General features: G+C 43.2%; 1 protein-coding gene across 3 annotated transcripts in view; it reads left to right on the top strand.

Annotated features, from left to right (window-relative positions):
- LAMA3 (laminin subunit alpha 3) overlaps positions 1–26,566 on the top strand; it is a 260,366-nt gene that overhangs the window by 62,728 nt on the left and 171,072 nt on the right. For 2 of the 3 annotated variants that reach the window (XM_061399727.1, XM_061399728.1), the window contains exons 3-11: positions 132–249; positions 1,235–1,353; positions 2,879–3,049; positions 7,476–7,567; positions 12,344–12,459; positions 16,278–16,396; positions 20,268–20,358; positions 22,653–22,784; positions 23,757–23,822. In XM_061399727.1, the coding sequence (XP_061255711.1) occupies positions 132–249; positions 1,235–1,353; positions 2,879–3,049; positions 7,476–7,567; positions 12,344–12,459; positions 16,278–16,396; positions 20,268–20,358; positions 22,653–22,784; positions 23,757–23,822 (1,024 nt within the window). Of the gene's footprint in view, positions 1–131; positions 250–1,234; positions 1,354–2,878; positions 3,050–7,035; positions 7,247–7,475; positions 7,568–12,343; positions 12,460–16,277; positions 16,397–20,267; positions 20,359–22,652; positions 22,785–23,756; positions 23,823–26,566 lie in introns of those variants that run through there. The other variant, XM_061399729.1, reaches the window with a different exon arrangement.

Here is a 26,566-nt window from a genome sequence, read left to right as displayed (position 1 = left end):
AGAAACAGGGCCTGGATCTTGGGAGGGGTGTAGCTAGATGTGCCAGCTTGGGAACCACCATCCCATAGAGATGGTGGAGGGTTTGAATAGACAAAGTGAGTTGAATAACTGTTTATCTTTTGCTCTATCAGCTTTTCCAGGTGGCCTATGTTTTAATCAAATTTGCAAATTCTCCTCGCCCTGATCTTTGGGTCTTGGAAAGATCTGTTGACTTTGGAAGCACCTACTCACCTTGGCAATATTTTGCTCGTAAGTAGTCTTACCCACCATGTTATGAGGGGTTTAAATTATTTACAGCAGATCAAGACTGTAGGTTTAACTAGAAAGTTACCCTTTCAGTGTGGTGCATCAGGGGCTGGTCTGTTTTAACTTTCTAGCTTACCCTCTGAACATCCGTTTCTCAAGCATGTGTGCGTGAGTACCAGGGATACACATGTATAACTGGGGTTGAAATACCTCTTACGATAATGGTTCTTGCTACTATTCAGGGCGAAGCAGTGTATCTGTAGGGCTTCCCAGGTGGCGCTTGTGGTAGAGGACTTGCCTGCCAATGCAGGAGACATAAGACATGCAGGTTTGATCCCTGGGTCAGGGAGATCCCCTGGAGGAGGGCATGGTAACCCACTCCAGTATTCTTGCCTGAAGAATCCCATGGACAGAGAAGCCTGATGGGCTGCAGTCCATGGGGTTGCAAAGACTTGGGGCACTACTGAAGCGACTTAGCGTGCATGTATGCAGTGTATCTGTAACTGGGCCAGAGCTTCATTCCATTTCCTTTTATGTAGAACTATGAAGTAAGTTCCATCTTTATGGATCCTGCCTTTTCACGTTACTTACCTTGACCTTGTCATCTTCACTAATGAAGAATGTCTGAGTGTCTGAACCCTGTGATGAATTGAAGTGGACCGGAATCTTGCTATAAAGGCATTAGGTTTACCAGGAATGCTCCTTAGAGGGTAAACTTGTCTAAGGAAGAGTGAAGATTTAGAATGAAATCTTCAGACTATTCCTGTTGAAAGTCGCAACAGGGCTTTCAGTGGCCAATATTTAAGTGGCCTGAAATGGCTTGGTTTTTCTTTCATGAATTAAGAATTTTATTCTAAGATTCCATCTAAATATCTTAAATGCTTCTCTGGTCTTTCCCTTTTTGTGTATTTTCTTAAAGAAACATAAGATTTAAGAAATTTAAAAGAGGACAATATTTTATTGTACAATATTAATGTTTCCTTCCTAGATTCTAAAGTAGACTGTTTGGAACAGTTTGGGCAGGAAGCAAACAGGGCTATCACCCGAGATGATGATGTACTTTGTACTACGGAATATTCCCGGATTGTGCCATTGGAAAATGGTGAGGTAAGTAGCTTTGGGAGGCCTTGAGAGATAAGACTTAAATATGAACATGAAGATGCACATTTTTTATAATTGTGAAACTTGCATTTTCAAGGAAATTTAACAGATGGAAAGAAACCAGGTTGAAGATGCCCAGACTGAGTTGCTGGAAATTCTTTTTTTTTAAATTGAACTATAATTGACATTGGAAATTCTATTTGAGGTCTTTGATTTTTCTTGGGAAGTCCGGATTCTGACTCCAAGGCCCATAGGTCTTAGATTCTCTTTTCTGTTGGAATATTTAAAAAGTGGATCACTGGTGATTGTGGTGAAGACCCCTCCCACTGCTTCACAAACACCTTGTCTCCCATAGGAGTAGGGGGATGATGGGGTGGTGGCAGAGCTAACCCTGATCCTTTTTGGCAGGATCGGTGTCATTTGTCAGGGAGGGTTGCATGTGTTCCTTGTGAAGTCAGCCAGGCTATTGTTAGGGAAGATGAGAAAATAGCGTGGTGGGCATCAGAGAATTCCATGGAGTTTCAAGTGAGTGGCTTTAAAGGGTGTCAGTCTCATTCTCCTTAGGTAGGGAGATCTTTCTTGAGCAGCTGTATACAGTATCTTCCAGTGATGGGTCAGTGGTTCATGTCTTAATAAATGAGACTTGGATTTCATCTCCTCAAGCTTTAAAACAAAACTTGGGTGGTCCAGTGGTAAAGAATTCACTTGCCAATGCAGGGGACATGGGTGTGATCTCTGGTCTGGGAAGATTTCACATGCCCCAGGCCAGCTAAGCCTGTGTGCTGCAACTCCTGAGCCCACACTGCAGAGCATGTGCATTGCAACAGGAGAAGCCACTGCGTCGAGAAGCCCTCCCACCACAGCTGGAGAACAGCCCCCGCTCACCGCAACTAGAGAAAGCCCATGGGCAGCAACAAAGAAGCAGTGCAGTCATACATAAATAAATTTAAAGATAAAAAAAAAATAAAAGCAAAACCTGGGTTTTGAATAGATTTCTTTGTCCCCATTCACTGTTTATATCCAGAGACTTCCTTTTTTCAACCTCATTTAGGTTTTTAGCTTCCTTTCTTTGATGCAGCTTGACAAAAATTGTTTCCTTATTTTCATAGATTTAAACATTATACTTCCAACATCTCATAGTGTTTATAGCTCCACAACATGGATACAGCAAAGGGTTTGTGAAAGGAAATGATTTACAGAACCCAAGAGCCCAGGCTTTGAAACATCAAATGACTCAAAGAAACCAAGAGTTTTGGAGCTTTAGTTGTGTGTGTGCTAAATCACTTTAGTCAGGTCTGACTCTTGGTGGACTGTAGCCCGCCAGGCTCCTCTGTCCCTGGGATTCTCTAGTCAAGAATACTAGAGAGGGTTGCCATGCCCTCCTCCAGGGGATCTTCCCGACCCAGGGATTGAACCTGCATCTCTTACATCTCCTGCATTGGCAGGCAGGTTCTTTACCACTAGCGCCACCTGGGAAGCCTTTGCTAAAAGGACTTTTTTTCTCTATGTGTGTGTGTGGTGGGCCTTTTAGGTTGTGGTGTCCCTGATAAATGGTCGACCAGGTGCAAAAAACTTTACTTTCTCCCACGCCCTGAGGGAATTCACCAAGGCCACAAACATCCGCCTGCGTTTTCTCCGAACCAACACCCTTCTTGGACACCTCATCTCCAAAGCGCAGAGAGATCCAACCGTCACCCGGCGGGTGAGTAGTGCTCTTCAGCGCCAGGACAGCAGCTTTTGGTACTTTGTTGAATTCATTGCCTCCAACTCTTTCAAGTAAGCCGTTTTTTTTTTTTTTTTTTTTCAAATTGGAGTTTAGTTGCTTTAGAATGTTGTGTTAGTTTCTGCTGTGCAGCCAAGTGGATCAGTTTTATATGTACATAATCCCCTGCTTTTTAGATTTCCTTCCTATTTAGGTCATCACAGAGCATTGAGTCATGTTCCCTGCGTGCTACAGTAGTTCTCATAGTTACCTGCTGCTGCTGCTGCTAAGTCACTTCAGTCGTGTCCGACTCTGTGCGACCCCACCGACAGCAGCCCACCAGGCTCCCCCGTCCCTGGGATTCTCCAGGCAAGAATACTGGAGTGGGTTGCCATTGCCTTTTCCAATGCATGAAAGTGAAAAGTGAAAGTGAAGTCGCTCAGTCGTGCTGGACTCTTAGCGACCCCATGGACTGCAGCCTACCAGGCTCCTCTGTCCATGGGATTTTCCAGGCAAGAGTACTGGAGTGGGGTGCCATTGCCTTCTCCGCTCATAGTTACCTAGTAGTATGTATATGTCAATCCCAATCTCCCGATTCATCCCACCTCCCCTTCCCCCTTGGATGTTCGTGTGTTTGTTCTCTACATCTGTGCTTTTAAGTAAACTTTACAGCCAGTAGTGTCAGAGGCGTAGGAGTTGTTCTTGTCTGAAATATGAGATGCAGTTTAGAAGTTTGGCTGTTAAAGACAAATCATCATATTCAAAGAAGATGAAAGGCAAAGATGACAGCCATCCTGGTATTAGTCTGCTGTTACAACAAATAGTCCCCAAGTGCCAGAAATGAATACAATAAAGGTTTAGTTTTTGCTCATGTCACGGTCTGATATGGGGTCAGTTTCTATGAAGAGCCACAGCCATCCTAGGATGTCAGACCCCAGGTGGTCCTTGCATTCCCTGCACCTGGTCAGCTGATGAGGGAAAAGAGAGAGAGCATAGGGAGGGTGAGTCTCCTAACCACACAGCTCACTGCCATTGGCAGGAACTGGTTGTGGGACCCTTGGACATGCAGGAGGCTGGGTAATGCAGTAGAGAAAAGCAAGGGGTACAGGCATTGGTGAACATCAGTACTTTCTGCCAGTGTTAGGTGGCCATCCCTCACTCTCAGTGTCAGGAGAATCCCCTGACTCCTGGGCACAGAGGGTATCAGCAGAATCAATACCCCTAGTTCATTCTCCTCCCATCCTCTGATCCCCTCCCCGGGCCTCCCAGTGGTCAAATCTAGCAGGAGGCCGAAGGAAAAGAGACCCTTATCATCCCGTAAAGTTCAGCCCCTGAGCAAAGGGCAGAATGGAGAGGGGTGCATGCTGGACTTGGGAGGGTGAATGGAAGATGCCAGCTCTATTTTACAGAGTCCGGCTTCTTATGTAGGTAAGTCAGAGAGCTGGGAAAGGAAGGGAGAGAGAAAACTCAAATTTCGCTACCGTTTTGAGTTTTCCGAAAAGGCTAGTCCTCTGGAGTGTGGGTGGCCTGTTTCCTACAATTTCAGCCCCCTTAGCTGTCTCTGAGCTGCTGTATGTGGGAACTACAACTGGATCCGAGGGTGGAATTTACAAGGGAATCCGGGCCTTTCTGATCAACTGTAGCCAGAGTGTTTCCATTCCTCTACATTTGGAGCCTCACCACAGATGTCCTCAGCACATTTTTTTTTTTTTTTGTCTTTTTGAGGGTTGTAAGGATACTCCTATGTATGTAGATTTCTTTTCACTTAGATGAATGTAGTCTTCTCTATTAAGTAATTTTTAATTGGAGTGTAATTGGTTTACCGTGTTGTCTTGGTTTCTGCTGTACAATGAAGTGAATCAGCTGTATGTATACATATATCCCCTTCCTCTGGGACCTCCCTCCCACCCCCCATCCCACCCCTCTAGGTCATCACAGGGCTCTAAGTTGAGTTCCTAGTATACAGCAGCTTCCCACTACCTATCTGTTTTATACCTGGTAGTGTATATATCCAGAGAAGGCGATGGCACCCCACTCCAGTACTCTTGCCTGGAAAATCCCATGGACAGAGGAGCCTGGTGGGCGGCTGAGGGGTTGCTGAGGGTCGGACATGACTGAGCGACTTCACTTTCACTTTTCACTTTCATGCATTGGAGAAGGAAATGGCAACCCACTCCAGTGTTCTTGCCTGGAGAATCCCAGGGACCGGGGAGCCTGGTGGGCTGCCGTCTATGGGGTCGCACAGAGTCGGACATGACTGACGCGACTTAACAGCAGCAGTGTATATATGTCAGTCCTACTCTCCAAATTCTTCCCACCCTCCCGTTCCCACACTGTGTCCACGTTGGAGTCTCTATTCCAAAAGTCCACGGGCAGATGAATGGATAAAGAAGATGTGGTACATGTATACAATGGAGTATTACTCAGCCATTAAAAGGAACAAAATTGGGTCATTTGTAGAGACGTGGGTGGATCTAGACTTTGTCATACAGGGTGAAGTAAGTCAGAAAGAGAAAAACAAATATTGTATATTAACACATGTATGTGGAACCTAGAAGAACGGTACAAATGAACCTACAAGTAATTTCTTATGGCGCGCACTGTGTATATAACCCCATCCCCCAGTCTAGGTTGTTCTTTAAGTCGAGGAGCCCAGAACACCAGCTGTCCTGTTACACGCATCACGTATGCAGCTGAGTGAAGGCAGATGGCGGGCTTCCCTCTTGCCACTGCTGCCCTAACCCATGTGCAGAGAGAAACTTCTGTGGTGAAAGCTTCTGAGTGTGCACTTGTCTCAGAAAGCTTGCCAATGCTGCATTTATCTGTATTGACAAGAGGGGCTGTTAATGTCTTCAGATTAAGTAAGACATGGCCAGGAAGCTAAGATACCTCACAGCTTTTAGTGAGGAGGTGGTAACAGAGCCCCAACTTGGAGTGAGTGGGGAGGTTTAGGATGACTAACCTCAGTGACAGCCAACAGATACAAAGCCCCTCTTGTCCTTGTGAGTTCAAAGACTTCCTAACAGATATCCTCGCTGGTGACATCACCTCAGTGAGAAAGATTATTTATACCCCCGACCCGTGAATTCCTTACTGAATCCTGTGCATCTTCAGCCAAGGGAAGGAAGGGAGCTGGCAGTTGGTGCCACCCATTGTCACAAGTGGAGAGACCCCCACCATGCTGGAGATATGCCCTGTCCATGAGATGGCCACCCACATGGCTGGACTGGTTTAGGGGATGAGCCTCAGCTGGGTCTGTAGCTATCTGGCCTTTTGGAGCTTGAACCTCCACCTGTGGCTTTATTCACCCTGCCGTAGGCAAGGGGACGTCCACAGCTGCTGGTGGGCCTTGCCAGTCTCAGCGCTGTATCTAATCCATCTTGATGAATATTGTTCTCCTTTCCTGGAACCTGCATACAGTTGGTGGCAGATGTTTGATACAAAATTATGTTTTTGGTAAATAGATAATGTGCAAGTATATTGTGCACTATATGGGACTCAGCTTTATATTAAAAAAAGAGAGAGAAGCTAGGAAGCAGGCAATCCCTTTCCCAAAGGCTATAGGGTGTGCTTCTTTTCCAAGGTAATTTCTCTTCATGCATTTAAAGCATTTAATTAAAAACTTTTTAAAGTTTAGTTTTATTTTTAAAGGTTTTTTTTTTTTTTTTTTAATGTGGACTATTTTTAAAGTCTTTACTAAATTTGTTACAGTATTGTTTCTGTTTTATGTTTTGGCTTTTCGGTGGTGAAGCATGTGGAATCTTAGCTCCCCAATCAGGGATCAAACCTGTGCCCCCTGCATTGGAAGGTGACGACTTAACCACTGGACCGCCAGGGAAGTCCCAATTATTTTTTTAATAATGTAACAAGTTTTGATCATTAGTCACGACAACTATACCATTTTTTTCATTTAATTTTTTTGTCTTTTGACCATGTGGCACATGGGATCTTAGTTCCCCAACCTGGGATTGAACCATTGGAAGGCGGAGTCTGAACCACTGGACTGCCAGGGAAGTCCCAATTACTTTTTATAATGTAACAAGTATAGTTCATTAGTCATGACAGCTGTACCATTTTATTTATCTATTTTTATTTGTCTTTTGACCACACGGCATGTGAGATCTTAGTTCCGCGACCAGGGATTGAACCCACGTCCCCTGATTGGCTGCACGGAGTCTTAAGCACTGGACCGCCGGGGTATTTTATTTTTTTAAATGGACAGATTCAGCAGGGTGCTATTACATTTGATTGGGGAATGTATTTTTTTGTAAGAAAAGTTACATCCAAATGTGGCTCCCTTTTGTGCTGAGGGAGGCTTAGGAGACAGGATGGAAGGGAAGAGGGTCAGTACAGGTGTGCGTTAAAGATGAGTAAAGTCTATGTCAGGGCTTAGTAAAACTGACATGTTGTGTTTTCTGCTCTATAGTATTATTACAGCATAAAGGATATCAGCATCGGTGGGCGGTGTGTTTGCAACGGCCATGCTGAAGTGTGCAATGCAAACAATCCGGAAAAACTGTGAGTACCTTGTATAGATTTTTTTAGCTTTCTATGAATGTCTAATTGTTTCAGTGGTGTTGGCATCCTATTAAATACTTCTAAGTTCCTTCCCTCAATAGGAATGTTTCAACCTCAACACGAAGATGATGTGTGTGTCTCCTCTCCTCCATCCCAACACCCCCTTTCCCACCCCCACTCCAGACGGTGCCCCAGGCAGCCACAGACAATTGAGTACAATTGGCGGGAGAAATGTTTGGCATCCCTGGTGTATGTTTTCAAATCCTTTTTCATCTTTGAAACTGTGGTACAATACATGGAAAGTTTACCATCTTGACCGTCCTTAAGTGGGGGGGTTTAAGTTCACTGGTGTTCAACGCATTCGTAGTTGTGCAGCCAACCTCCAGAGCTCTTTTCACCTTGCAGAACTGAGGCTCTTTACACACTACACACCTCTGCATTCTCTCCTCTCACGGCCCCTGGCAACGCCATTCTACTTCCTGTCTCTATGAATTTGTCTACTCTGAGTGTCTCAAAGAAGACACAATATTGTCTTTTTGTGACTGGTTTATTTCACATAGTATGATGTCCTCATAGCATGTGTCAGAATTTCCTTCCTTGTTAAGACTGAATAGTATTTCGTTATGTATACACTGCCTTTTGCTTACCCGTTCATCTGTTGATGGACACAGGTCACTGCCACCTTTTATCTGTCGTGAATAATTCTGCTATGAACGTCAGTGTAACTCTGGGTGTATTTCACATATAACAAGATGCGTGTATCTCTAATATTGTGTTCTGCAGTTGTATGTATGTTGCGTTGTGTGTGCTGCTCTGCAGTATGTATGTAAGTGTGGCCAGGTGTGCCCAGTCGTGTCCAACTCTTTGTGACCCCATGGACTGTAGCCCACCCAGCTCCTCTGTCCATGGGATTTTTCAGGCAAGAAGCCTGGAGTGGATTGCCATTTCCTCCTCCAGGGGATCATCCCAACCAAGAGATCGAACCTGTGTCTCTCTGCAATTGTATGCATTCACATTATCACTTCTAGAAGGATACTCTGAAGGGCCGGAAATGACCAGATGCTAGATATAGTAATGTTTGTCTCTCAGTGTTTTAAAGTGTTCAGTTCCCCGTAGCAGCATTTACCAGGGATACATTTTACTGTTAGTCAAGTTCAAGTTTGTGCATGGCTACACAATGCTAAGGCCTAGCTACAGGTTTGGGCAGAGGTGCCAGCTACCAGTGTACATGGTAAGTTGGTGATGCCCTCTGCCCAACTTGAAACAATCTCTAATGCTGTCAGCCCCCTTTCAGGGATCAGGTGGTACTCTCTGAGATAGCACTGTGAATCTATCAACCTACCAGTCCTTAATCAGTAAGGGCTTGCTTATTAATGATTAAATATGCCTGCCATGTAACCTCCTGAACAGTTGGGCCCTCAGGCACTAGAAGCCGAGTCAGAGAAGTCCGGAGTTGGAAGAAAAGGAGAAAAGAGTTCACTGTAGGTCTCTGAGCCTGAGATAAAGTGGTGCCCTGTGGGAGAGGAGAGGAGGAGAAGTCATTGGAGAGAGGCTGAGCTTCCCGTTTGGAAGAGCTGCTGGCTCTGTGGTCTTGGCAGACCTGCGGGGGTTCTGTACTCAGCGTTGAATTGCTCCCGGCGTGTGTCACAAAATATCTCTCCATCCCTCAGTGAAAGGCTGAGTGCCACTGGTCTACATTAGCACAACTTCCTTGCCTCCTCGTCTGCTGGTTGGCTTCTGCCCAGCAGGCTGACCTGCACAGGTGATTCACGGAGGCCTCTATGAATAGAAAAAAAGTCTTATGTTCAAGGTGATTCAATGACCTAACGGAGGGAGCCACGGCTGGGCAATCAGCAATCAAGTAGAACCCGTGGCAAGGCAAAAGAGGACTTTAATCAAGCGTGGGTACAAGGCTGACTTTGATGTCCAGAAATGTGGAAGGGTCATGGGTTTAATTCTGAGCTTCCTAGCAGTCAACTCAAAAAGGGAACCCTACTCAGTTTCATATTTCACTATGATCGTAATCTAAAAAGGATCAGTTGTATAGGAGAAGGTGAATGTTGACACCGGGGCCAGATGAGACGTCTACCTGGAGGTGGATGGAATGGTCACGAAGAGGATTCTCCAGTCAACAACATATTCAGTAACATCCTTCCAACAGGCACAGGGATAAATTTTCTACACCAGTCATCAGCCTGGGCTGAGAGAGAATCAGCAAAAGCAGTTATTTGGGGGTGGCAATATGATTCAGAAAGGTTTCCCGCTCTCTTTTCTTTTTCTGTACTCAATATGGATCTCCCTATAAGAGTAGTTGGGCACTTTGTTGGTCGTCCAATGGTAAAGAATCCGCCTGCCAATGCAGGGGACACAGGTTTGATCCCTGGTCAGGGAAGATTCCGTGTGCCGAGGAGCAACTAAGCCGGTGCATCTTGGCTGCTGAGCCTGCACTCTAGAGCCTGGGAGCTTCAACAAGAGAAGCCACTGCAATGAGAAGCCTGAGCACTGCAATGGAGAGTAGGCCCCGCTCGCCAGCACTAGAGAAAAGCCTGCACACGGCAATGAAGACCCACTGCTGCCAAAAATAAATAAGTATTTTTTTTTTAAAAAGAGAGTAGTTGGACTCCACAATACCAGAAAAAGAAACAAACAAACAAAAAAGAATAATAAGACTGTATGTTCTTTAAGCAGTTTTCCCTAAATATTTGTTCAGTCCAGCTTAAGCAAATACCTCATTGGCAATGAGCTGAAAGTGCATCTCTGACCAAAACCCATTTGAACTCCAGCTGTTCTGTGCTGCCAGTTAAATCTGTGTCCATCTGCTTTAACAGGCAGCTGAGTTGGGAGAGGGATGATGCCTTTTCATAGGAGAGTAACCTTCCCATCTCCCCTGGGAAGGATTAATGGGATCCCCATGGGCACAGCGAAGAGTTTTCTTAGACTCTGTTTTGAATCCTCTTTCAAGCACAGATGAATGGAAGCTCAGAGCTCGGAGTTCTAATTCAGTGCCATGACTATAGTTATTTCATTTAAGCCTAGAAACATTTTAAGGTACATCTATAGTGGAAAAGCTATGACAAACCTAGACAGCGTATGAAAAAGCAGAGTCATTAAAAAAAAAAGCAGACAACACATCCCTTTGCCAACAAAGTTTCGTATAGTCAAAGCTATGGTTTTTCCAGTAATCATGGATGAATGTGAAAGTTGTGTCATAAAGAAGTCTGAGCACCAAAGAACTGATGCTTTCAAATTGTGGTGCTGGAGAAGACTCTTGAGAGTCCCTTGGACTGCAAGGAGAAGCAAACCAGTCAATTCAACCCTGAATATTCATTGAAAGTATTGTAGCCACAAGTTCTGGGAAACAAACTCACTCAGAAGGACAATGCAGATAGTGGAGTGCAGTTTATTACACCGGGGGGCCCAAGGCAGAGTCTCCTCTTAGCCAAGGACCCCAACCAGTTTCTGTGAAACCTTATATACCCTAAGTGTATGTGCTCAAACCCACCTCCCCAGATTCTCTGAAACTAGTCTGAACAAAGGAAAGATACAATCAAAGTTAACCCATGATTTGTTTGCCTTAAAGCCATGATTCATATGCCTTAAACCCATGATTTGTATGCCTTAAGCCTAGGTAGTTAACAGTGGACAACTATCAGTATGCCTGTGGTCATACCTCAATAAGCTTAATAGAATTTAAGATTCTATTCGGTTACACAGATAATTAGGGTATTCTTTTAGGCGATGGAGTGTCTAGGTATGAGCCCTGGTGCTCTTCCATCCGGAGGGGTCTGGTTTTCCAATTGGTATGTCATTTCCACAGATACTGGGCATATAGCTCAAAGTCCACAGTCTGGCCCAAGGTGGAGTCCTGCTTTCAAGATGGAGCCTGTTCCATCTGTTTCCTCCTTCAGAAGGACTGATGCTGAAACTGAAGCTCCAGTAGTTTGGCCACCTGATGCGAAGAGCTGAGTCACTGGAAAATACCCTGATGCTGGGAAAGATTGAGGGCACGAGAAGAAGAGGGTGACAGAGGGTGAGATGGTTGGATGGCATCAGCGACTCAATGGACGTGAATTTGAGCAAACTCCGGGAGACAGTGGAGTACAGAAAACCCTGGAATGCTGCAGTCTATGGAGTCACAAAGAGTCAGACACGACTTAGCGATAGTTAAGTTTCAAAGTAGTTCTTTGAAAGTAGATTTTTTGTGTTTACCCCATTGCCTTGCTGAGTAATCCGAGCTTTGGCCCAGTGATGGAGCTGCTTTTTGGAGCTGGACCCTTCAAACAGGGTCCTCTGAGATGCTGTGAGTGACTGTCTCTTGGATTCTTTGTACCTCTGGCCAGACACCAGGCTGAAAGTAAGAAATCTGACCCATCTCACAGGTGACTCTAGATTTTTGTGAAGATGTTGATACTCCGCACACCTCAGTACCCTCAGCACTTGCTCCTGTGTCGATTTATCGTTATATAAGGTGGTAGAGAAGATCTGGGAGTTTGGAATCAGACAAACTTCAGTTTGAAATCTGGCTCTCTGTTGACCATCTCCTGAGTTTTGGCAAATATTTAAATATCTCTGGATCTTAGTGTCACCACATGTAAAGTGGAGTTAATAAGCAGGATGGAGGGACTTGAAATAACATACGCAGAGTGCTTTGTTCTCATAGTCACGCAGTGGTACCATAGGTGACCATGATGACTCAGTTTTTCACACGGGAGCAGCTGATCTTCAGTTAAAAAAAAACAACTTTTCAGTAATAGATCTGCTTTGTTATATGCCCAGGTTTCGGTGTGAATGCCAGCACAATACTTGCGGGGACACGTGTGATCGCTGTTGCATGGGGTACAATCAGAGGCGCTGGCGGCCTGCCATGGGGAAGCAGAGCAATGAGTGTGAAGGTGAGCCCTGGAGGAGGGACCCTGGGACGCGAGGCCCCGCCCATGAGCCCCCTCCCTCATTTCTGCCTGAGGACTGAATGCATGTGTGCTCAGTTGCTTCAGTTGTGTCCGACTCTGCGTGACCTTATGGACTGTAGCCTGCCAGGCTTCTCTGTTCATGGGATTTCCCAGGCAAGAATATTGGAGTGGGTTGCCATGCCCTCCTCCAGGGAATCTTCCCAACCCAGGGATCGAACCCACGTCTCATGTCTCCTGCACTGGCAGGCGGGTTCTTTACCTCTAGTGCCCCTGGGAAGCCTGCCTAAGGACTGAGGGCAGTGTTTTTCCTGTGCTCGTGAACAGGGCAGGATGATGTCAGTCTCTAGAGTCAGAACTATCCATCCCAACGAGTAACTCACCGACTGGAGGTAGAAGTGCCCCACTCTAAATTCAGATAGAAATATGTGAACAAAAATAGCAGCAATAATGACCATTAATATATATATTAAACATTCACTGTGTGCAAAGATTGGGCAGAGTGCTTTGACAATTGGCCTCTCTTTAGCAATCTAAAATGCGATGCAGCCATTATTAAATTTAAAACCCTTACAGTTTCTTAGGATGTGATACTGGATTGGAATCCTGAGTTTTTTTTTGAGGACAGACATCCAGAGAAGGTGGTGAGATTGATGTCTAAACAGAGAACTGGAAGCACTGAGGGAATAGGACTGAGGGGGATGTAGGGTGGAGGGGACCAGAGAAGAAAGGAAGAAAGGCGAGAGGCTGCTTTTAATTATGGGCACAATATAAACCAAAAAAAAAAAAAAAAGTGTTATTTTAGCAAACAAGCCCTATGACAGCCAACTAAAGATTTTCTTTTAAACCCATCTTCTTAGAAATTCACATATTTATTCCATTTGCTAGAAACATTTTTTAACTTGTCGTTATTGACTTTGGAGATTGTGGCTTATTTTTTCCTGAATATTCTTAGCATTTGCAGATGAATTTGCTTTTATGAAATGACCAAAAGGTGCTTGGATCCAGGTTTGTTGGGCTTCCATGGTGGCTCAGACAGTAAAGAATCTGCCTGCAATGCAGGAGACCCAGGTTTGATCCCTGATTCAGGAAGATCCCCTGGAGAAGGAAATGGGAACCCAATCCAGTATTCTTGCCTGGAGAATTCCATGGACAGAGGAGCCTGGTGGGCTATAGTCCATGGGCTCTCAAAGAGTTGGACACGACTGAGTGACTGACATTTTCACTTTTTTGTTGTTGTTTTAACTAGATGGGTAAGAAAGCATTTTGGCCAAAAAATTCTTATAACTGTTAAGAAATAAGACTGTGATTTCTGTAACTAGTAGAATTACTTAGAATACATTTCTGGTGAGAAGTTCCAAGCGAGCTTTGAGAGATCCTAGCCTTGTTGGAAGGTATGGATGCTGTCTGGGTGAATGCTCAGGTGATCTCTAGGTCCAGGGTGTTACCTAGATGGCCATTCTCACTTGATAGTCAAGCTAACGGGTTCCTTTTCATTGAATCCCCTACTTCTTATCCCTAGATAATAGGGCCAAAAAGAGGGAAAAGTAATAATCAGGGGTTGTTTCTTCCAACACTTTCAGATGCTGGTTTAAAATAGTTTGATTGAGTAAATGTTATCACATAAACTCCAACATTGGTCATATGATTTGTTTTCCAGACTGATGGAACTCCTCGGTCACATGCTTACTCCAACATGTGTGATGACTTTTAAATAATTTCCTTTCATAAGTTTTTAAGTTTCTTACACTTTTTTTGCCAAAATGGTTAAAAATTACAGGCTGCATGTGGAAATCAGACCTAGTAAGATATTTGTTAGATGCTGTCTAAACTCCATGTGAGTTACTGCAATTCAAAATAAAGACTTCTGAAGAAATAACTGATGTAGTACATAGAAATGCCTAAAAAAATCATGGCACCACTGAGGAAATGAAAATAAGAAAATGTTCAAGCTCTTAAAAACAGGATTAACTGGGGACTTGCCTGATGGTCCAGTGGTTAAAATTTCACCTTCCAATGCAGGGGGCTGTGAGTTGGATTCCTGGTTGGGGAGCTAAGATCCGCATTCCTCAGGGCCAAAAAAACCAAAACATAAAACAGAAGCAGTGCTGTAACATATTCAATAGAGACTTAAAAAAACAGGTTAATTTGGAATTCTAACTCAATCTTCTTCCCTAATAGATTTATCTGAGAACTTGATTAAAATATACAAATTCCTGGAAAGATAGAAAATTTGATCTAGGTAGAATGTAGTGAATATGGATTCTACCTAAGAAACAAGAAGAATTTTACTTGTGTTAAATCTTTTTCATCTTGGCAATGATGAAAATCCTAAATGGGTTTAAACTCTGTTTTCTAATTTTATAAGTATCATATGTTAATTGTAAATAATTTGGAAATTATTTCTTAAAGTAAAATCATTAATACTTTTATTACCCTAAGAGATCCACTATTAATATTTTGTCAGGTATTCTAGTGTTTTTTCATACATTAAATGCTCAAGAGTATATTATTTTATATAATTTTATATCTGGATTTTTTTTTTTTTTTAGAGGTACTTCTATCCCCACATCCCTGCCAATACTTGGTTGCCAATACTTGGTATTCTCAGCTTTATTATTTTTTTGGATATCTGGATCTTTTTCACTTAGTATTTAAAAATATTTTCCCGTATCATTAAAAACTCTTTGACATCCTTTTTGATGGCTCATGGTATAGTCATTCTTGATTCAAGTGTATCTAAAAAGTGTTTGTTTTGTTGAGTCCTTACTGTGTGCAGGGCACCATGCTCTATTACAAACAAAACCTGAGCAGTGCTTGACTTCATAGAACTCAGTCAAGCAAATATACTGTTGTTTGCTTAGCCATTTCCCTATGGTTAGATGTCAAGATTACTTCCATTTGATCACTATTACAGATAAAGCTGAGATGAAGGGCTTAGAATGTTGACTGAGAGAATAGGTTTTGGAGTCACAGAAAGACAAGTCAGGATTCTGCTTGTCTGACTTGTGAACTCTGTGAGTGAACACTTCCCTTAACCTCTGTAAGCCTCAGCGTCCCCATCTGGGCTATGGACATCATCATACCTCCCCTAGAAAGTTATTATGCATATAAAATAAGGTAATGCATGTAATGCTTTCCGTAGTGTACCAGGAACTCAGTTATTCTTGGCAGTAGGAGCAGTAGTAATATTCACTTTGTGCAGCTTAATTGGCAGGTTGTTGGTGTTCAGCCTTTGTGACCCCATGAGCTGCAGCATGCCAGGCTTCCCTGTCCTTCACTGTCTCCCCGAGTTTGCTCAAACTCGTGTCATTGAGTCGGTAATGCCATCCAACCATCTCCTCTGTCATCCCCTTCTCCTCCTGCCTTCGATCTTTCCCAGCATCAGGGTCTTTTCCAGTGAGTCGGCTCTTTGCATCAGGTGGCCAGAGTATTGGAGCTTCAGCTTCAGCACCAGTCCTTCCAATGAATATTCCGGGTTGATTTCCTTTAGGATTGACTGGTTTGATCTCCTTGGCATGTTGATTTATCTTAATTTGTTGTAATCACATATCTTATTTTTTTGAAAAGAGAAACTTTCTCCCAATTAATATCAAACAAAAGAAGGTATAAATTGCATATGGTTGTAGGCTGATCTTTGTGTAAAAGTCTCTAGAATTTTCCACTGAGGGTATCCATGGTGTTCCAGAATGGACTTTCTTGTAGTTCAGTGAGCAGTAATCCTCTAGGGGTAGGGGGTGCGGGGATTTCCTGAGGGTCTCATAGTCACGATGCAGTACTAACTTAGAATGCTCTTTCCTCAGCATGCAACTGCCATGGACACTCCACCGACTGTTACTATGATCCGGATGTCGAGAGGCAGCAGGCAAGCTTGAATATCCAAGGTCTCTATGCAGGTGGAGGGGTCTGCATTAACTGTCAGGTAAGGCACTATTTAAGTCAGCCTAGGAAATGAACATTCAGGAAGCCCTACTCTAAAACAATATCACCAGCTTCCCTGGTGGCTCAGTGGTAAAGAATCCGCCTGCCAGTGCAGGAGACATGGGTTTGATCCCTAGTCCGGAAAGATAATGCATATGCCACAGAGCAATTAAGCCTGTGTACCACAACTGTAGAGCCTGTGCTGTAGAGCCTGGGAGTTGCAACTACTGATGCTCGTGTGCCCTAGAGTCCATACTCCACAAGAGAAGCCCCTGCAGTGAGAAGCCTGCACAGCACAACGAGAGTGTAGCTCTGGCTTACTGCAACTAGAAGAAAGCCCATGCAGCAACAGAGACCCAGCATAGCCAAAAATAAATAAATAAATAATATATAAAAATATTTTTAAGGACATTTATAAGAAATTTTAAAAATAAAAATAAATAAAATGATGTGAAGAAAGTAATATGCAATTGAAAGGATTTTCTGACACCCTTCTCCACTTTTGTACATAGAAAGCCTGCTTAGCTGGATGTAATTTAGAGATTGTAGGGAAAATGGACTGAGGTATATTTGCCCAAACTCTGTTGATTAGATTTTTGGGTCTTTGCCTGATTAGAGGGGAGAATTCCTCTCATCTTGACTGCTATCCATGTTATAGTAGAAAGGCTTTAAGATAGGATAAATCCATATAGTTTCCATGTTGGCTTTAAATCCCGTTTTCAAACGAATTCTGAGTCTGGAGGAAGTATGTCACGATCAGTCAATGATGTCTGCCATTGACATTGAAACCAAAGAAGAACTGATTCTTCATCCCTTCTGTAGAATGATTGGGTTGACTGGAATTTAGCTAAGAGGTGTATATAGCAGAGGAGGGTATATGTATATCTGCCTCAAGATATTCATTAAAAATTGTGTAAAATGTTCATGAATTTAGTCTATATTCTGTCTTGTTTGCTTTTAGAATGATATTTTGTTAATGTTGCCATTAAAGAGGCACTGTACATGAGGTGCCCATTTGTATGGAACCAGGGATACACACCCTCAGAGAGACCCACCACTCTCTGCATGTCTCCCTCTCCACACATTTTATATCATCTGTCATCACAGTTAATTAAATACAAGTCAATATGCACCATAGGTTTGTTATGAATCATTAGGTTTTGTGACTAAGTGAAAGACCCCAGGATCTTGTTAAAGCTATGTGTCACAGGACCTTCAGGTGATTTGCGTGGGTTTTGTGACTAAGTGAAAGACCCCAGGATCTTGTTAAAGCTATGTATCACAGGACCTTCAGGTGATTTGCGTGCACATAAAAGCTGCAGGTACACTGGACTGAACTTTGATGAAGGATATTTATGAAAACCCTATAATGGACGTCATGTTAGTGATGAAGTACTGAACTCTTTCCTTCTAAAGATTGGGAACAAGAAAGGATTCTTGTTACAGTGTCCTGGAGGACCCAACCATTGCATAAGACAAGGGGAAAAAAAGTATTAAGGTCAGAAAGGAAGAAGTAGAACTAGTAGAACTGTTTCTGTTTGGAGATGACATTATTGTTTATGTAAAAAGGCCTAAGGAATATACAAGACAATTACCAGAACTAATAAGCGAATTCAGTAATATTGTAGGGTACAATGATAATATAGAAAAACTAGTTGTATTTATATATACTAGTAGCAAACACTAGGAAAATGAAGTTAAAATTTGATGAAAAATAGTATATAAAACATAAAATGCTTAGGAACAAATTTAGCGAAAGACATGTAAGACCTCTCTGTTAAAGCTAAAAAGCTTTGCTGAGAGATATCTAGAAAAAACTAAATAAAATAGAAAAATGTAACGTATTTATGGATTAGAAGACTCAGTAGTATTAAGATGTCAGTTTTCCCCAAATTGCTGTACAGAGATAATGGAAGTTCTTTTTTATTTTTTATAAAGATGTTGACATGTGGATTAAAATTTATATGGTTATATAAATGACCTAGCATATTCAAAGTTGTCTTGAAGAAACGAAATAAAATTGAAGAACTTATCATACTTCAAGATTAACTGTAGAGCTACAGTAATCGAAACACTGCTATTGACATAAGGCTGGAAGAACAGTTCAGCATTGCACAACAGGAAGCACAGAAGCAGACCCAGACTTGGATCATTTTATGTCCACAGTGGACATTTTATTTTTGATAAAAGTACCGAGGCAATCTAATGGCAGGAGGTGGAGAGAGAAGAGAAAGTCCTTTCAACAAATGGTTCTGGAGTAACTGAATTTTATATGGGGAAAAGTTAACTTTGACCATTCATCTCAAACATACATAAAAAACTAAATTGATGTGGATCAGACCCAAAATAAAGTTAAAACTTTAAGCTTTAGAGAAAAATATAGGAGATAATCCTTATGATTCAGAGGATGAGCAAAGTTTCCTTAGGTCACCGAAAACAATAACTATGAAAAATAGACAGATTAGACTTCATCAAAATGAAAAACTTCTGCTCACAAAAGGCACTGCAGAAAATGAATAGGCAAGCCATGAATGGGGAGAAAATATTCCCAAAACATCAATCTGACGATTGGTTGGTATCCAGGATGTATAAAGAACTCCCACAACTCAGTAATAAAAAGACAAATAACCTAATACAATTGCAAATGGTTTGAATAACCACTTCACATAAAGTGGATGTATGAATGGTCAACAAGCATACAATAAACACTTCATAAAACTGGGTATATGAGTGGCCAATAAGCATACAAAGGGCTTAGCGTCATCAGTCATCAGAAAAAAACTGGGACCCAAGTTCAACCTGATGTGCTCTGTCAGAAGCCATAGTGGCCAATAATGGAGTTGAGGGGTCATTGGCATTTGCTGGAAGAGAGGGTGGACCACAGCTGTTTCCTATTTGTCCAAGATGTTTATGCATGTAAATGAAGTCAAAGACGTGGCCAATGTGGTTTTGACCTCAGTGTTAAAGTGAATTCAGATTTTAGCCCACAGGACAAGAAGTGGTAGTAAATAAAAGTCTGTAATTAATAAAATCATGTTAAAGGGGAGAGGATCCAGAAAGGGTCCTTGTTTTCTCTGTGTTCTATGCAGACTCCTTTTGAATCAGTGTTATATTTGTTTTTTTTTTTTTTAATTTCCTATTGCCTTTCCTTTCATTAATGAAAGAATATTGTCCTTCTGATTGTTTCCAAATTGGGAGAGGGGGGCAGAATTGAGCTAGATCCATCCTTTATAGTTCTTAGAAATTGATGGTGCATGTTGGGTAATTTGATTTTCTGGCAATTACAAGGATTAGCTGTGAAATATAAAAGGCTGCCTTGTATTGTACTTTAAAATGAGCTCTGTGTGTGAGACACATGCCTACATTTTCCATTCTCATACCAGAAATGTTTGGGAAATGGTTTTAGAGTAAAGCAAAGATAAAATTTTGAAATGACGAGAGGAGTTGTAGGTGCAGTTTCTTTCAAAACTGAAGAAGAAAAAAATACACACATGGCCCTTTATTCCCAGGGTTAAACCTAAAGGTGATCTATTATCCATTCATCACTGTCAAATGAAGCTTGGAAGAGTGGCCCTCTGGAGTTTTTGCTCACTCAGATATCAGGTGCTTCAGTAAGAGGTAGCGAGGAAAACTTGGCCTGTTCAGTTCGTGGTCTCATTTCCTCTTCCAATGGGAAAAAATTCCAGAGCCAAGTTCAAGCCAGTGTCCTATGATAAATCTTGGAGACTCAAGGTCAAGATCTGTGCTTTTTTTTTTCTTCAGTGATTTTAACATTACAGTTGTGTATGACAGAATTATTTCTCAGGATGAACAGCACAAAATAAGGGCTTCTCCTGTATCCTTCCCTCTAAGTTCCTTTTGTTTCTTTCTAGCATAACACAGCTGGTGTAAACTGTGAGAAGTGTGCTAAGGGCTATTACCGCCCTTATGGCATTCCGGTCCATGCCCCCGATGGCTGCATTCGTAAGTTTCATTCCAATTTGGTGTGTCTTAGACTTTGGCCACCTCATGCGAAGAGTTGACTTATTGTAAAAGACTCTGATGCTGGGAGGGATTGGGGGCAGGAGGAGAAGAGGACGACAGAGGATGAGATGGCTGGATGGCATCACTGACTTGATGGACGTGAGTCTGGGTGAACTCCAGGAGTTGGTGATGGACAGGGAGGCCTGGCGTGCTGCGATTCATGGGGTCACAAAGAGTTGGACACGACTGAGCAACTGAACTGAACTGAACTGAACTAGACTTCAGGGAGCTCATTGGGCTAAATTACGATTGGCTAATAATTCCTTTTGTTTTCTCTCTCTCTTCATGTTATTGGTTCTACTCCTTACTGTGTGACCTCAGTTACATGTCTCTCTGAGAATCAGATTTCTTCTATATAAATGGAAATGATAATCTAGTTTCTAAGATTAAGTGAATTGTCATCAAAACCAATGGCAGTCTAGCGATTAAGACTATGCTTCCAGTGCAGGGATCATGGATTTGATCCCTGGTCAGGGAACTATGATCCTGCATGCCCCATAGCATGGCCACACGCACACAAAATAAATTAAATAACAATAGTAAGAATAAAATAATTTCTTTTTGAAAAGAAACACACCAAAAAAACTACCTGGGAGAATACTGAGACTTGGGCCTGTCCCATACTAGGCCTGCAACAAATGTTTTCTGTTGTTTTGGCATGTTTCTGTGATCTCCAGTAATTTCAGATTTCATCAGAATTAGCATAAGACACATAGCAATGATTTCATAAGGATTTACGAATAGTCATAATATTCAAAATAGTTATGAGTCATTGAGCCCTTGCTATATACAAGGCAATGCCTGAATAATTTCACAAATTTCTTTTCTCACAACAAAGTTAATGTATTATTAGTCTCCTTTTTAGATGTAGAGAAATCGAAGGGTCTTAGTAGTTGAGTATTTTGGCCCAGGTGACAGAACCACTAACTAGTAGGCTAGGATATTGCTCATATCTGTCAGTGCCACTGTAACCTACCGCTTCCATTGTGCAGAAAAACACCACTTTTTCCTCCTGTGCAATCATCAGCCATAGAGCAGATTATGGACTTTATTCAGCATGTGAAAGTTATTTTACTCCTTTATGTTCTCTGGCTATTGCAGTTAGAAAACAACTCCATTCCTGAAGTTGACTTCCGTGCCAACCTTCCCCCCAGATTCATTCATTGTATCACTAAGGTTTGAGGGCATCATCGTTGTTAAAAGTGGGTCTCTGTTTTCCCTCGATCTTCCACATCATCCCATGAAGTATGCCCATCATTTTTCTTGTGTTCACAAAAAAGAGGCCTTGGCTAAGGAAAACGGGACATTGTGAATATAGTCTTGCCTTATTAGGAACCTCAGTTTTCCATCACTTCTCTAGTTTCTTTCTTTGTCGCTGAGATGGTCTCCTGGAGGTATTAGAGGCATAGCATTAAGAATCCACTGGACACATGAATAATAACAAATTAAACAAAGGACCTCAGGAGAGGCCAGGCTTGGGGGATGCTTGGTGCTCATGACTTCTGCAGCCTCCTGGGTCCTCACTGCACAGGGACTCAGCTGAGCTGTGATGGTATTTTCGTTGCCCAAGGTGAGGACTTTGGCCAGGTCAGGGGAAGTGAGGGCGTTACCAAGCATTTTACAGCCCAAGTCTGTCCCTCTGGAGTGCAAACCTGACCATCATGTAGGTCAGAAAAACTGCCTTCAGTAAGTCTTATCATTTGATTCTAACATTTGGATTATGGACATGATCTTGCTGTGCTGTCCACGGATTATATATCAGTGTCTAGGCATCTCACACTCATGTCCACAATACAGCTGTGTAACGAGGAGCACTCTGGACATTGGCACCTGGCTCATAGCCAGGAGAGGCTCTGCCCACCCAGCCCCTCCAATGGGGGGACAGTGCCTTTTGCCTCTTGCATGGTGGCTGGGTGGTGCTCACATCATAAACCACATCCTGGAGGCCTTCCAAGTGTAACTGCTCATTAAAGCCTATTTCTGAGGGCCACGGGGTTGGGTCACTGCAAACCATCCACCAGGTATGAAGTGGAAAGCAATGGCCTTTCAGGAACACACGTGGATCAGTGATGAAGGACTGGATTGGCCGAAAAGTTAGTTTGGGTTTTTTCGTAGCACCTCATGAAAATACCCAAATGACCTTTTCAACCAACCCAGTAATAAGGACATTAGGAAATATTGGCCTTAAGAGGTGCAATGAAGGACGGACCCTCTAAAACTGGGGTTTCTCTTAGCCTGCAGCTGCCACCCGGAGCATGCGGAGGACTGTGAGCAGGGCTCCGGCCGCTGCACCTGCAGGCCCAACTTCCGCGGAGACCACTGTGAGGAGTGTGCGGCCGGCTACTATCATTTCCCAGTTTGCTCCAGTAAGTCCTGGTGGTAGAAGGGGAGGCCTGGCTTCTTGGCGCTTACCTGGGCTTTGTGCATCGACCCCTGAGGGCGTGGCAGGTGGGGCGGGGAAAGAGAGGGGGATAGAAATAGGGCCAGGAAGGCTGTATTGGGTTGGCCAAAACTACGTTCACTAGTTTCAGGGTCACTGTTCAATGAGGATCCACTTCCACTGTCGAGTGTCCCATTTTGGAGGACAAATTATATAACCATCTTAGAGTTAAAGGAGCTGACTTTTAAGCCCAAACATAGTAACACTGAATCAGGACTTAGTCAATTTAGAATCCTTAATTATTGGAGAGAAGCTGAGCAGAAATTGTATTTTCATAAGCAAAGTTTTAGAGTAAAAACTTGTAAGGAAGCATTTTTTTAAAACTAGTCTCAATTTTACATTAAAGAACAAAAAAAGATACTAAAGGGACTTCTCTGGTGGCCCAGTGGTTAAGAATCCATCTGCTAGTGCAGAGGACACAGGTTCGATTCCTGCTCCAGGAAGATTCCACGTGCCTTGGGGCAGCTCGGCCCGTGCAACACAACTACGAAGCCCACAAGCCTAGAGCCCGTGCTTTGCAACAAGAGAAGCCACTGCAATGAGAAACCCATGCACAGCAATGAAAACCCATTGCAGCCAAAGTTAGTTAATTAAGTTTTTAAAAAGATAGTAAAGAAGTCCAGTTCAGCCCTAGTTGACTGGGACTTAGCCATTGTGAGCACAGAATATCCATTTCTGTTCATTAGTATGCACATCACACTCATGTCTGACCTTCCTGGTTCTAGATGCTACATTTTTAAGTGTAGCAATATTTCCTTTTTTTTTTCCCCCCCCAGTTGGTTTTCACACACTGCTTTCACTACATTGGAGTGGGCATCTTCCTAGTTACTGCATTTACTGTTTTACTATGCTGTGTCCTTAATTTTTCTCTGTATTTTTCAATAAACTATTTTTCTAGGAATTCCCATCCTTCCTATTTCTACTCCAAGTCCAGAGGATCCAGTAGCTGGAGATATAATAAAAGGCAAGTAATTTCTCACTTGGTTTAACTTCAGTAAAAATGTTCTCTATATTCCTTTCCTTCTTCTACACACATGGCTATGTCCAAGTTCAAATCATTCTTACGGGAGCTTGGTGGTGCCATGTGGGTGTGTTGCATTTGGACTCTTCACCCCCCTGCCCCTTCAACCTCTAATCCTGTCTGTGCTTTGCAAAGGCACTGCCTGATGAAGGGGACTAAGCCATTTGGATTGTCTGTCTCCAGTTTGCTCAGAAAACTTCAGTGACAGTCAGCTGCCTGCCGTCTGTCTTGATTCTCCATGAAGGGACTTTGAGAAAGGGACTGAATGCAAGCAGTTCGTTTGGGAAGTCACCCCAAGAAGCATCAGTAAGGGAGTGAGTCTGAGACTGAAGGGGGCCTTTTTGAAGTTGCCTTAGCAAGCTTGGTCCTGCGGTAGTTCCTGGAGCTGTAGCCCTCTTGGCAGCTCTGGGAGACAGCAGAGAACTTGCTCAGCATTCCCCCAGCTGAATGGAGAACTTCAGTCACCTGCTGGGTGGGGAGGGCTGCCTCTGGGGCATTAACTCTCCAGACCTGGCCTGCAGGGGGGCCAAGGAGCTGCTGCAGCCAGAAAAGTGCTCAGGGAAGAGAGTGGCCTGGTGTGCGGAAGCAGGCTTTGGGATGGAGAGGTGCTCTGCCTACGTAATCCCTGATTCTGCAGGTGTTTGGTGAGCACCTACTATGTGTCTGACACTGTTCTGGCTGCAGGGGACTTAGCAGTGAAATAAATTTCCCAGCTGTCCTACAGCTTATACAACTTATATTTTAGTTGGGGGTAGGGTGTTGGCAACTCATAAAGTAACATATTTAACATATAAACAAGCAAAATCACAAACGTGTTAGATGATTAATATGCAGGGTTGTGTCTTGTACGAGGTGCTCCTTTTAAATGGGAATCATTCACAATGGGGAACTTACGCATCCTTCAGGCTGTGTCTCATATTATTGGTGTAAAATACTTCAGTTAAGAATTTCCAAACGCAGGTGATGGATCTCACAGATTCAAGGTTACTTTGGGGATATTTGAAGTTACTGACTCCCTATGATAAAGGTTGGCCAGATTTCTGTTCATTTAATCTCATTAAAAGGATCACAAAAAGGTACTGATTTATCTAAAGAGAAGTAATCCATCTGCTTACTTTGCCAACAAAGGTCCATCTAGTCAAGGCTATGGTTTTTCCAGTGGTCATGTATGGATGTGAGAGTTGGACTGTGAAGAAAGCTGAGCACCAAAGAATTGATGCTTTTGAACTGTGGTGTTGGAGAAGACTCTTGAGAGTCCCTTGGACTGCAAGAAGTTCTAACCAGTCCATTCTAAAGGAGATCAGTCCTGGGTGTTCTTTGGAAGGAATGATGCTAAAGCTGAAACTACAGTACTTTGGCCACCTCATGCAAAAAGTTGACTCATTGGAAAAGACTGATTCTGGGAGGGATTGGGGGCAGGAGGAGAAGGGGACGACAGAGGATGAGATGGCTGGATGGCATCACCGACTTGATGGACATGAGTTTGGGTGAACTCCGGGAGTTGGTGATGGACAGGGAGGCCTGACGTGCTGCGATTCATGGGGTCGCAAAGAGCTGGACACAACTGAGCGACTGAACTGAACTGAATCCATCTGCAATACAGAAGACACAGGAGATGTGGGTTCAATCTCTGGGTCAGGAAGATCCCCTGGAGGAAGAAATGGCAACCCACTCCAGTATTCTTGCCTGGGAAATTCCATGGACAGAGGATCCTGGCGGGCTACAGTCCATGGGGTTGCAAAGAGTCAGACACAACTGAAGCAACTGAGCACACATGCGTGCACACACTTGGTCACTTGGGGACAGTACCTGTGCTTGACTTAGCTTCTGATCCCCACGGCATGGTATTCTACCCATAGTCAGTACAGCAAGTGTTTCCTTAAATGTTTTCCCTTTGATTAGAATGGGGCTCACCTTTTGAGCCTGGATTACCATACACATCTCTGGTCTCCTTCCACAAGCATGTTTTAGATACTCTGTTTCTGGTCTGTTTCCAGTAACCCCTTTGTTATTCTGTTTCCTTTTCTCCCCAGATAGGCCTGTGGTGAGTTATGGAAGGAAATTTAATTGAATTTGAAGGAAAGTTCTTCTGTTACAAAATATTGGGGAAGCCTCAGAACACAGCCTTGAGGAAAAGAAATTCCACTTAGTGCAGTTAGATTTATTTGGGAATTTGAAAGCAGAGAGATCCCGTTCAATTTGATTTTCTACTAATGCACTTTAAAAACACCCAGTTTGGGGCCTGACCTCTGGCAATGAACCTTAGGAGCACGAACATCTCAGCTGCCAGGAGATATACAATACTGGATGATACCAGGTCTCCCCCATCCCTGAGGATTTTAGTTCATTGAGGCCTATTGATGCTTTAATGTCTTCTCAGTGTTTCTTAGAGCTGTGTTTAAGAACCTGCTGTTACAAAATCTAAATGCCTGTGTTTCACCCTCAGATCTTAAATCTAGATTTCCAGGGTGAAGTTCAGCCTGGTGTTTTGAACAGATTTTCTAGATGATTCTGGCCTGTCTCTTGCATGCGTGCTAAGTCATTTCAGTCCTTTCCGACTCTTTGTGACCCCGTGGACCGTAACCCACCAGGCCCCTCTGTCCATGGGATTCTCCAGGTAAGAATACTGGAGTGGGTTGCCATGCCCTCCTCCAGGGGATCTTCCCGACCCAGGGATCGAACCAGCT

Source organism: Bos javanicus, chromosome 24 (genome assembly GCF_032452875.1).
Source record: "Bos javanicus breed banteng chromosome 24, ARS-OSU_banteng_1.0, whole genome shotgun sequence".
NCBI classification, from domain to species: domain Eukaryota; kingdom Metazoa; phylum Chordata; class Mammalia; order Artiodactyla; family Bovidae; genus Bos; species Bos javanicus.
The sequence above is the reverse complement of the archived record's forward strand: the minus strand, read 5'-3'. Positions and strand labels throughout refer to the sequence as shown.